A 12,116-nucleotide genomic window follows, 5' to 3' on the forward strand; every position below is an offset into this window, starting at 1 on the left:
CAGTTGGTGCAATATCCATCTTCGACGCGCCACATTTTTTTTTATATAAGATAGGATTTTGACAATCATTCACGTCATTTCGCGCGTTCAATGTACTAAATATCATGTCTAGCATACATTACTGTACTGTTTATGTGATACCACATCCAATGAACTTCACCGGATAAGATCCCACCATACACGCGCACTGCTAAATACCGATTTTTACACACATACACATGTATGTGTGCGTTTGTGTGTAAATCTAAAAGACGATGTGTACTCGCATGTTGGGGCACACCTCTACAATTATATAGACAAGCTTAGCAATTCATCTTTTCTTTAAAGGGAGCGTAGTGTAATACAGTACGGTGCATTTCACCCAGTGTAGCATCTATAAACTATTAATGTAAACCTAAAACACCGACAATAAGGCCAACAACCCGAAAAGAACGGTGGTGGGCCCCACTCGCGCCGTGAGCTTCCATCCGGCACTGTCCTCCAGTGCCAGTGGGAAGAGGCAATTGTCCGTGGACGCGTTCGCTTCCATGATCCGGGCCATTCCGTCGAAGTTGCACGTTTCCACATCTTGAGCGTTCATCTGGAAAAAAATGTTGAAGGCGTACGAAATCCTGGAAGCCTGATCCAATTTGCTGCATGGGCCCGCGTGGTTGAGGGACGTGCAGTCGGCCCTCGAGCATGCGTAGTCCATGTTGCCCGGGAGCTTGTCCAAGTTCTTGACGTCGGTGTTGTAAACGCACCATTTTGTTTCCATGTACGTCACGTTCTTTGCGGCTATCGGCATCTTGTCATTCCCGGTTCCTGTTTCAACGGAAATTATATCGAACTTGAATATTTCACATTTAAAAAATTAAAAAAGAAATTATACCTTTGAAATCCATCGGAAACTTGGGTTTGCCATCATACTGAAACACCCCCCAATGCCGCTCGAAATCCCCCGGCGCGACGCTTTTCTGGTTCTCATCAGTAAGGCTAAAAAGGTAATACTCGATATCTTCCTGATAAAGCGGCGTCCCTTTCTTCGTCGCCATCTTCTTGAACAAGCCATCGTAGAATCTCTTCGCCAGATCAACGGTGGCGCTCCCGTCACCGTCCGTCGGCCACCCGATTTCTCCGATAATGACTTTAACCCCCGTCGCCCCGGCCTTCTTCAGCGACCAAACGAGCGTGTCCAAATTCGCGTCCAACATGTTCGTGTAGCTAATTCCGCCGTCGACCACCGGGGTGGCACCACCGTCGAAGAAGGCGAACTCGACGGGGAAATCCGGGTTCCCGTAAAGGCTGAGGAAAGGGTAGATGTTGACCAAGAAGGGAGACCCGTTTTCTTGGAAGAAGGAGACTATCTGGGTCATCAGATCCCGTATGTCGGAGCGGAAGTTTCCGGCGGACGGGCCGTCGGTGCCGGAGTCGTATACGTCGGCGTTTTGTGGGATGGTTGCTTTGACTTTGTCGCCGAGGCCGTGCTCGTTTATTGCCCTTTGGATGTTTCTCAACGCCGGGAAAGTGGTCGCGAGGTTCGAACCGTTGTAGGATTTCAAGAACGGCTCGTTTCCAACAGCTACGTACCTGCCGGTAAAAATATCATGTTGTGTGAATAGTGAATTAATTCAAACTCGCACTTTCCCACCTAAAAGTTCACAAAACGGGACGACCCCTTTTGAAACATTGTTATGGTTGCACACTTTGGCCCAAAATGCTAGAAAATAATATTTAGAGGGACAACGTGCAACAACAATAACATTTTAAAGGGGGTAGTTGCAATCGATCGGAATTTGGCTACCGAGCAACATGCAACAAAGTTAATATTTTGAAGGTAAAAATTCACGTTTTAAATTTTTGATGGGGAAAGTGCAAACACTGAAAATTTATAGGGGGTAAAGTGCAATTTGCCCTTTATAATGATTTTGAACCATTATAAAAACGTCTAATTCATATTTTTACATGCATGCTATAGTAAAAATGATGCTTTAATTTGTGAATCATTACGATTTTCTTCGTTTAAAAAATTGCGAATTCTTCGATCCAAACGCAAATTTAGACACGCGCAAAATATTTACGAAACGAAAAAAGGTAATAATATTTACCTAATATTGACACCACCATCATACAAATGTTTGGTAAGATTTTGTTTGACCCAATCCTTGGCATTGTCATAGTCTTTAGCTAAAGAAGCCAACTGATTATTGGGTATACCAAGCATCACGTCGATTCCGGTTCCCGCAAAGTATTTGACAACCCACGAATCGGAATCGAACAATTTGATCTTATTAATGTTGTTGTCTTTGAGCATTTGGACAATGATCGATGGGTGGAGATTTTGAGAAGCTTGTGTTCCCCAATTCACACCCATCCCATCCGCCGCCGCCATCAACTGCACCGCCGCCGCCACCACCAAGGCGGCAGCAGCCCATGCCATCTTCATATATCGCAAGGGATTTTTGCTAGTAACGGAACCCTCCGGCCGGATTTTTTTTTTTTGGGTTAATTAAATATATTTTCAAGAAAATGTTTTGGTAATTCAAGAAATGGGAATGAATGATGGAAGATGTGATTTGGGTTTGAGGGTAGAGAGGTGAGAATTAGAGAAATTTGTGGGAGTCCATTAATCATGGGAATTGAACAAAATTAAGAGAAAATAGGTTATATTATTATTATTATTATTATTATTATTATTAGGGACGTGATAAATGTCGTTCGAGCTTTAATAATACCGTTACGACTTCAAATGTGATTTTGATCATTTTTAATTCCAAATTTTGCAAAACCCGAAAAAGAGAATTTTTATTATTCGGAGTTAATTTTCTAATCCAACTTGAATCACCAAAATTGGATGTCGGATGAGAAAGGTATACATCAATCAATGGATACTGTTCACAACTTTGATGTATTGAGGTATCTAAAATTCAAAATGTGACTCTTTCATGCATAACTTTGTCACACGACGTCCAATCTAGCGGATTTAAGTTGGATCAGAAAGCTAACCCAAAGCAGTTTTCGTGTTTCGAATTTTGCCAAAATCAAAATAGAAATATGTCAAAATTATGTTCGAAGTCAAAACCACATTAGTAAAATTGAAATGATATTTAACATTTCAGTTATTATTATTATTGTTGTTGTTGTGTTGTGTTATTATGAGGGGTTGGCTAAATCAAATATCAATTTTTTTCTTACTTAATATCATCAAAATAGAAAAAAATAAGGGTAATAATATACGCAGGCCAAATTAAACATTCAGGCACTTTTTTACCATGATTTTTTACCTTTTTACCATAACTATTTACCTTTTGTACTATTCCTACCCAATTCTATAAAATATAAAACTCAACATTCAAAGTGAAAAAATTCAGATATTCAACAATTTTTGCGATGGATCCAAACAACTTAGACCCGAATGTAAGTTTTTCATTTTTTCCCACAACCTTATCTGCTCGTGTGAATTTACGCGAGCACTTGGTAAGTGCTCGTGTAAAGTGCTCGTGTAAATTCACACGAGGAGATGAATTTTTTTTTTTATTTATGTGCTCGTGTGAATTTACGCGAGCACTTGGCAAGTGCTCGCGTAAATTCACGCGAGCACATTAACAATTTTTTTTTTTTTTATTCCAAATTTTTTTTTTTTTTTTAACCCACTCGTGTGATTTCACACGAACAGAGAAGGTATGCTCGTGTGAAATCACACGAGCAGAACGTCTCTGTTCGTGTGAAATCACACGAGCAATTAAAAAAAAAAATTAACAAGGCCTGCTCGTGTGGATTTACACGAGCGCAGTGGATGCGCTCGTGTAAATTCACACGAGCAGGCCAAAGTCCGATTTTTTTCGTTTTTTTTTTCGGATTCGTAATCTACATAATCGTAAAAACGTAAAAATTACCTCCGATCTGTTGACGATTTGCACGGGCTTTGCGAAAGAAAATCGAAAGGTTGAGAGAGTTTTTGAGTTTTTTCACTTTTTGTTTTTTGAAGAATGGTAAAAAATGTGTCTGACTGTTTAATATGTGCCTGCACAAATCATTTCAGAAAAAATAATAATAAATAGGTAATGATTAATATCATCATTTTTGAATTTTTTTTCTCGAAACTCATCACCATGTTTCGATACTTACATTTCAATTTTTTGTGTTTTTTTCCGACATGTGGGTGTTGAAAATTGCACAAAATCAACATATTATAGTCGAAAATTGAAAAGAAAAAACAAATCTCAAATTTTCGACATGTACATGTCAGAAAAATGATCAACAAAGAACAATTCACGAAAACGTTAATCAATGTTAAAAACGACAAAATTAGAAGCATCCATCAGCAAATAAAAACCATTTAATGCTCAAAACGACCAAATCTTAAGTACTCATACAATATTTCGACCAGAATCTAAATGCAAAAAAAAATTATTTGAACTCGTCAATATTGGCATCCGATGTTGGTGGCAACGAAGCGGGTACAGCGCGGCGGTGCTGGTGGCTAGGGTTTTGCACAATTGGTTTGGGTAAAGAGGGGGGTTAAATTTGGTTTTCAACTAATTAAAATGAGTTTTTTGTTTGTATAAGTTGCATATTTTGTGAGTAAAAGATATTTTTGTACTTCTTCGTAATTAGAAAAAGGGTAAATTACACCTGTACCCATGAGGTATGCTAAAATAACTTTAAGGTACATGAGATATTGCCTATTTGTAATTACAACTACACCCCTGAAGTAACATTACAGCTACACCCCTGAAGTAACTACCGGAGCCAAGATTTCATGTCATGGGGACACATATGCACTATATTTATTTTCGATTAGGATTTCTAACAATGTTTCAGGGAGGTCATTGTAATTACCGATACAACAAGGACCTTAAAATTATTTTAGCATATTTCAGGGATATTGATGTAATTTACTCTTAGAAAATAAAAAATAATAAAAAAAAAAAGTGATATTCAACTAGGGGTCATTAGCAATACACCCCTCCTATAGATAAAAAATAGTGATATGCCCATGCCATAATTCTTCCTTTGTGAAAACCCCTTAGAATATTTATTTCCAATTTTACCCTTATACTACTTTTTTTAATAATTATTTATTACTAACAAAATTCCTATTAATAAGGAAACTAAATCCACGTTTTTTATTATAATTATCTACTATTTACAAATTTCTTATTAATGAGGCACCTAAATCCCGTTAATTAGGATTAATTAGTATAATTTATCTCAATTATTTATTTTTTCTCTCTTTCTATAATAACAATTTAATTCCAAAAAATGTGCTTCCAAATTCCTAAAAAATTGCTACCAAATCAAAAGAAAAATATATTTTCGGATTTTTTTTTTATTTTTTTTTATATTATTTTCGGACTTTATTTAGCCATTTTTTATTTATTTTTATTTTTAATATTTTTACAACCCGAATATGACTATAGTTGAATATGACTATATGTGACTATATTAACCGTAGTCATATTCTTTCTTTACATTGTTTTTTTTTTTTTTTGAAATTAAAAATTCCGATTATATGGCATAGTCATGTTTACCGAATCATATAAAACAACGAATATTCCCTATTGTTTACGAAAACAATCCAATCAATATCCACACAAAAAATCAATTTGAATCTACTTACTAGAAGTCAACTTGAAATCAGAAGATAGATTATATTCAACAATAGTCATATTCATATTCGAAAAATACATAAATATGACTATAGTCATGTTACTGTTGTTGTTCAAATCTGGAAAAAAAATCGAAAGAGAGAGTGGGGAACAAACAAGAAATTCATAAATCACTAATCGAGTGAATCAACAATAGTCATAATTATTAACAGAACAGTGAGAATATGACTATTACGTGAGTCATATTCAGTAAGTCAGTCAGTGAGAATATACCCTCGCCATATCCATCAACATTGTAAGTCATCGATATATCCCTCGCATTCAAACTGCACCACTTATCAGTGACAACCAACGAGATCTTCATACACAAAAATCACCCTGACCTATCTTCACCCCAAACGAGCCCCCATACTTCAACACAATCATCAAGGTTGACGACATGCTGTGCAGCACTACACAAAAAAATGAGAATGTGACTACTATGTGACTACTGCTGATGAATAAATCTGCACTACTCTGTAAATGCAAATCACATAATATTATGTGAATTCAATTCAACCACAACAAACACATTGAAACTTACACTAACATATCAAGTAATGCAAAAAATAAATTACAAAAAAATTACACTAGCGTATCAATTAACACAAATCGAACAAAAGATTTACAGAGTAGTCACAACGTGACTCTGTATAAAACGGAATAAATTTTTCAATCAGTAACGATCATTTACACCAATTAAGACGACCCAAAAAGAAACATAAACTAATTGTCCCATCTTTATCAAGCAATTAATCAACTGTAAAAAAAATGGAAATTTTACTAGAATCTCAGATTTCCCCCAATAATTAGACCTAATTGGGAATATAACACAGGCCCTAAAAGCAAAAATGAAAATAATGCTCATTTCAACCAGAGAATGGAACCTAAACGAGAAGTAGTGATGGTTACCGTATTATCTCTCTGAATCTGGACTTTCTTGAATGGTACAAAAGAATCAGAGTCAGTGGACATTGCACGAACCTGATGGAGAGAACCGGAGGGAAAGAAATGTGTTCTTACGCAATAAAAATTCGGTTCTACATACACACACATATCTGAATACACACGAGAATCACGTCCACCTATATCCGCCTATAATAAAGGGAAACGGTTATGGAAAGATATCGTGATTAAATATTTGATTTATTATAAAAAAACTGTTAATAAGGGTACTTACGTCTTATTATGTTTAATTGAGGGGGTTTCACTAATTAAGTTTGGGATGTGGGTTTGTGCAAAAGTCTTAAAAGTCAATTGGGTTTTACTCATATTATTTTCCATTTGAGGGGGGTATTGCATATTTCCCCATTCAACTAATAGGTATTAAATGAATAGGGGGAGGGGTACTTACCCCTAAAATCTATATTTGAACCATACTATTATCATTTTCACACTCTCCATCCTTCCTTCCCACTCCTCACCGGTACTCTCTCTCTCTCTCTCTCTCTCTCTCTCTCTCTCTCTCTCTCTCTAGATATACATAGATATATATAGAATTGCTTTTGGAGATGTTTGCTGAAATGAACATCAAAATATAGGTGCTAATGGGACCGCTTACATTAGTTGTCGATGGCAAGAGCTCTTCTGGATTCTCTTCGGGTAACTCCCAATGCTCTATCTTTTTTTTATCTTAATCGCAGCTTTGTTTTGTTTCACTGGGTAATTTGCTGTTTGTGTTTCGGTCGGAATTTGGGGGGAAATGTAGTGCGAATTTGAACGGAGGTAGCCGGAAATTCATATTTCTAATGTTGAATTTGCTGATGATTCATATAATCGATACAATTAATGCGTTAACTAGAAAAATTGAAATAACCAATTTGGAGCTCTTTGTGTAATAGAAAAGGAAATTGTTACTGTATTTTGTGCCTGAATTCTATGAAGAAGAGATAACTTCTAAAATTGAATTTGTTTTACTTGTATTTGCAATGAATTCAGGTTGACTTGTTACTGAACAAGTTGAACTATTGATGCAGCACTATACTAATTTGCGTGAGTTCTCGTAGAAAAAATAATTTCGATAAGGAATATCAGAAGAATGCAATGCTCAAATACAGTTAAAGGACTTAGAGTAGATGATTTAGTATGAAGCAAGTAAAACCAATCAGTAGAGTGTTCCTTAGAAAATTCAGAATTTGAGTGAATCAATGTGCTTATATCCTCTAATGTAGGGCTTAATTCAATTCTAATGCGGATATTAATTCCGCTAGGGCTGTGCATATAGGGTGAGAGTAGAAGGCTAAGAAAGATGGGTACAGACTAATTGGCTAAGAATTTAGAATAGAAGAAGAATCTGGAATCACTCCAGGGGCTTCACACCCGAGGCTTCACGCCTAAGTTTCTTTCACAGAAAAAGGGCTCAGATTTCTTTTAGAAACTGAAATTTTATTCTTAAACTTCATTGCTTGGCCTAATGGCACTTACATATTTTTATAGTAGCAGAAATGACCCTTCAATACCTAAGAAATTCTAGACAAATGACTTTCAAACTTATGACTCTCAAACTTCTCATAAATGACTCATAGGAGATTGACCAATCTACTGAAACTTTGACTGACTCCTAGACACTTCTAGACACTTAAGACTTAAGACACGTTGAAACACTTAAGAAAATACACCAGACTACACTTATAACCATAAAGAAGCAAATGTGTTCAGCTGTTGTTTCTTAAATTTCTTCCTGCGATAAACTTTAAATGTATTAGCACTAATGTCCTCATCAACTATGCCGAACGGAAAACACGAGTTTCTGTGTTTTTGTTAATTTAATTCTTTTTATTCCGGGTTTTGATTTGAGCAGGTAATGTGGTTTTGCAGATGTGTCTACTAGGAAAATGCAAGGCCTTCAGTTGGAAACAAAAAAGTTCTTTGCCTCAGTCAATGTGCGAGACGAGACGCCATTTGATTTTTTGCGTACATTATTCGGTATGCTTGAGATCTTGTTCTGTATTTATTGTATTGCTTATTTCCATAGCAATGAATAGCATCTTCTTTTCGAAGCAACTTTTAAATCTTAACTATAGTTTATGCTTGTAATCTTCGCCTTAAATTCATGGAGCGATAGACTTCATTGAGTAATCATGCTTATGTATCCATCTTAGCCAAACTTCTTCACAATGATTCGCTTTTGTATATTCTGCAGAGGGTGTCATAGCGGGCGGTACAGCTGGTGTTGTGGTTGAAACAGCTTTATACCCTATTGATACGATAAAGACAAGATTGCAGGTAAGTTTATTATTTGCCTATGTAATGATTAAAAAAAGAGGTTTTAATCATCCCATAGTCTAAATGCTATCATAGCTTTTACTTGATTATTTTAAATTAGTACCTACTGCTTGCTTGGATTATATTGATTCCAGACTTATTCTAAATTTGAGAGGAAGAAATGGAAGGAAGGAAACTAAGCACATGCAGTAATACTCAGTATGAAAAATAATGTAAATGCTTATATGGAGAGTGAAAATGTCAATTTCTTATATCAATTTGAATCATTTTTCAAGGGTTCTTTTGTTGAGAAATACATACAAAAGGCTGGGTTTCCCTTCTGCTCGAAGTGGTTCACAATTAGAAGAAGGGGACGAAAGGATGTTTGTAATTATATCTAAAATGTACTTGTAGTGCTAATGTCCTTGATAAGTACTTCAATTCTTTTCCAGGCTGCACGGGGTGGAGGTAAAATACTTCTCAAAGGGTTATATTCTGGACTTGCTGGAAATCTTGTTGGGGTCTTACCGTAAGAGTTTGAATTCATTTGTTGAACATGACATAAGATCCAATTGTGAAATATGATTACCGTGCTGTCTACTTTTTCACATTCAAGTTATTTATATGGATACTTTGTCGTTTTTTCTTCATTAAGTGCCATCTGTTGATTTTCTTTTCTCAACAAACCCTATTATATGGTAGTACGAATAATTAACGTTTTATCCATTTCAAGCCCTAAAGGATAACTGCAGAACATATATTCTCTTCTCATTTGTATGAGATGTAGATTGATTTGTACTTTTTATGACAGTGCATCTGCTGTTTTTGTTGGTGTTTATGAACCTGCCAAGCAAAAACTCTTACGGGCCCTTCCCGAGAATCTCAGCGCAGTGGCTCATCTGGTAAAATTTGTACAATGTGCTTAATTTTGTTAATAAGTTACCTGCATATTACTTGTAAACATCTTAAATTCATGGGGTACTGGAACTTCATATTCCCACCCTGGAATTTTCTTACAAAATTCCAATGAATAATTTTTATGTTTCTTCATTTGAGTCTCTGATCTTTATGTAGACTGCAGGTGCCCTTGGAGGCCTTGCAGCTTCTTGCATTCGTGTCCCAACAGAGGTAGATGTCTGAATCCCTTGATCTTCTTCTCTCTTGTTTTACTTCATATATTCCCACCTTATATTTTTATCGTCATTGCTCTTGTCATGCCTTGACTTGATGTTTCAGGTTGTTAAGCAACGGATGCAGACTGGGCAATTTACGTCTGCCCCTGATGCTCTTCGCCTTATAGTTTCCAAAGAAGGCTTCAAAGGTCTTTATGCGGTAAGATATCTTTCCATTTTTTTCTTTATTGGGAAGAAAATTGTCCTGCTGTTTCTCAGACAATGGTCTGAAGAGTATATGTTCCTTTTTCTTCCACCTGTCTACCTGGACTGAAGTCACTGTTGGATTTTGTATTTTTCCGGAAAGGAACTTATGTTACATCGTCATTTACGTTAAGAAATTGCTGATATCCTTGTTATTTTCAGTGACTGTTTCGCATATCACCTTGGCATGATATATAACTAACATGCTAATTTGATTTTATCATAGGGATATGGATCATTTTTGCTGAGAGACTTACCGTTTGATGCTCTCCAGTTTTGCATCTATGAGCAGCTTCGGATAGGTTATAAAATGGCGGTAAGGGTTCCACTCTTCTAAAGTTTATTTGATACTTTTGTTGTTTCTTTTGACCTTAAAAATTTCACCGGTATAAAGTAAAGGCTTCATCGGTAGACTCCACAACTCTGATGATGCTTCTTTTTTATGTTTTGATTTGCGTGTTTAATCAGGCAAAGAGAGATTTGAATGCTCCTGAAACTGCTATAGTCGGTGCTTTTGCTGGTAATTCTACTTCCTAGAGCTTTTTATGATTTTTCAGGCTTATCTTTTCCAACATGAAGTCTTCGGTAATAGCTTTTTAACCTGTAGATGAGCTAACTAAAGTAATGGTGCAATAGAGTATATGTTACAGATGCACTGAGATAAGCTATAACTACATTTGGACCCTACTTGCAAAACAGAAGAAAATCATAAAATTCTCTAGTAACCATTTTACTTTCAGTGAGTTATTATTAGATTACATAAACGTATATCATGGTCTGAAACCAAGTTTCTCGGATTACTAACTTTGGCTTTTGCAATACGGTCATCCTCATCTGTTTTTTTCTTTCTCCTTCCATTCATTTTCTTCGTCTTTTATTTTCCTTTAACGCCAGATAAACCTTTTCACTAAAGTTACTAGAAATAACTTGCGTTAAAGGGGTGTCTGAATAATTACACATCTGACTAGAATCTTGATTTTCTTCGTCTTTTAGGTGCTCTGACTGGAGCCGTAACTACTCCTCTGGATGTGATTAAGACTAGGCTGATGGTTCAGGTATGGAAATCAAAGCAGACACTTTTTCTTCATGCATGTGTGTGTGTGGGAATGTGCGCTCGACGTTTATTAAAGAGAATACATTGCACATGTAAGATGATTTTTATTTAAATACCATGTTTCATTTCAGGGATCAGCAAACCAATATAAAGGAATCTTCGACTGTGTCCAGACTATAGTCAGAGAAGAAGGCTCCAATGCTTTACTCAAGGTTAGCTCTCATTCTCCTATTACCTTTAGTCGAGCAACCTTAGAGCAATACTCTACTTAGAATGCTAATTCAACCCTATGGACACGCGTTACATGTACAATATAATTATATTATCTCCCTCCACTAAAAAGACGAGAAACAAATGTAGCAAGTGAAAGACATGTTTAATTGATTTTTCGAAATTTATTACAGGGAATAGGGCCGAGAGTGCTGTGGATAGGCATAGGTGGTTCAATATTCTTCGGCGTTCTTGAAAGCACTAAGCGATTCCTTTCGGAGAGACGTCCAAACAATCGGGAAAATTCAAAGTCGGAGTAGAGTCATTTTTTCGGTCCAAATGCTAACCCTATAGAGGATCATATAGCTGAGATGTTATTCTTAGAAGTTGATTCTTTTAGGTCTTCGAAAAAAAAAAAGGAAAAAAAGATAAAATAAAATTGTAACGTTCGTTTACCCCCTTAATCTTAAAACAGATACACACCATATATGGGAGAGTTGTTTTATGCATCTGGACTTGCCTAATTCTATATTTTATTTCGGTTTATTCGATGTTACACTTCACCGAGTGCCTATTCGGCTTACATGTAAGTGATAAAATTAGGGTCAATTTACTTGTATTGCATCGAATAAAAGAACACACCCA

General features: G+C 36.1%; 2 protein-coding genes and 1 long non-coding RNA gene across 4 annotated transcripts; 1 reads left to right on the forward strand and 2 right to left on the reverse strand.

Moving 5' to 3' along the window:
- Positions 1 to 302: 302 nt before the first annotated feature.
- LOC105965226 (glucan endo-1,3-beta-glucosidase 8) lies at positions 303 to 2,549 on the reverse strand. The gene is made up of 3 exons (XM_012989758.2): positions 2,085 to 2,549; positions 869 to 1,566; positions 303 to 801 (listed from the first exon to the last, which is right to left on the reverse strand). Exons 1-3 carry the CDS (start codon positions 2,420 to 2,422, stop codon positions 395 to 397), a joined length of 1,443 nt encoding a protein of 480 aa, XP_012845212.2. The 5' UTR covers positions 2,423 to 2,549; the 3' UTR covers positions 303 to 394.
- Positions 2,550 to 5,616: 3,067 nt separating this feature from the next.
- Positions 5,617 to 6,645, reverse strand: LOC148768920 (uncharacterized). Its single transcript, XR_016032951.1, has 2 exons — positions 6,540 to 6,645; positions 5,617 to 6,040 (listed from the first exon to the last, which is right to left on the reverse strand). It is a non-coding gene; the product is annotated as an uncharacterized LOC148768920 (long non-coding RNA).
- A 308-nt stretch (positions 6,646 to 6,953) lies between these two features.
- On the forward strand, positions 6,954 to 12,017 carry SAMC1 (S-adenosylmethionine carrier 1). Of its 2 annotated transcripts, none has more exons than XM_012989763.2 (13): positions 6,954 to 7,053; positions 7,169 to 7,229; positions 8,445 to 8,552; positions 8,770 to 8,852; positions 9,284 to 9,360; positions 9,643 to 9,733; positions 9,906 to 9,959; positions 10,068 to 10,163; positions 10,434 to 10,523; positions 10,676 to 10,727; positions 11,201 to 11,262; positions 11,393 to 11,473; positions 11,666 to 12,017. In XM_012989763.2, the coding sequence occupies exons 2-13, from the start codon at positions 7,175 to 7,177 to the stop codon at positions 11,789 to 11,791; spliced, it is 975 nt and encodes a 324-aa protein (XP_012845217.2). In that variant the 5' UTR covers positions 6,954 to 7,053; positions 7,169 to 7,174; the 3' UTR covers positions 11,792 to 12,017. The 2 variants fall into 2 exon arrangements, with proteins under 2 accessions (XP_012845217.2, XP_088678673.1); XM_088822547.1 differs by having other exon boundaries at positions 7,017 to 7,074; positions 7,111 to 7,229.
- The last annotated feature ends 99 nt before the right edge of the window (positions 12,018 to 12,116 follow it).

Source organism: Erythranthe guttata, chromosome 8 (assembly GCF_056151865.1).
Source record: "Erythranthe guttata isolate IM_541 chromosome 8, IM_541, whole genome shotgun sequence".
Taxonomy (NCBI): domain Eukaryota; kingdom Viridiplantae; phylum Streptophyta; class Magnoliopsida; order Lamiales; family Phrymaceae; genus Erythranthe; species Erythranthe guttata.

What these genes read in the sequence shown, in the direction of transcription:
- LOC105965226 (XM_012989758.2), bottom strand. Translation starts at nt 2,422, where the DNA reads ATGAAGATGGCATGGGCTGCTGCCGCCTTGGTGGTGGCGGCGGCGGTG. An exon ending in GATGGTGGTGTCAATATTAG is followed by an intron (nt 1,567 to 2,084) that starts GTAAATATTATT and finishes TTTTACCGGCAG; the next exon opens with GTACGTAGCTGTTGGAAACG. An exon ending in GTTTCCGATGGATTTCAAAG is followed by an intron (nt 802 to 868) that starts GTATAATTTCTT and finishes CCGTTGAAACAG; the next exon opens with GAACCGGGAATGACAAGATG.
- SAMC1 (XM_012989763.2), top strand. Translation starts at nt 7,175, where the DNA reads ATGGGACCGCTTACATTAGTTGTCGATGGCAAGAGCTCTTCTGGATTC. An exon ending in GCATTCGTGTCCCAACAGAG is followed by an intron (nt 9,960 to 10,067) that starts GTAGATGTCTGA and finishes TTGATGTTTCAG; the next exon opens with GTTGTTAAGCAACGGATGCA. An exon ending in GCTCCAATGCTTTACTCAAG is followed by an intron (nt 11,474 to 11,665) that starts GTTAGCTCTCAT and finishes AATTTATTACAG; the next exon opens with GGAATAGGGCCGAGAGTGCT.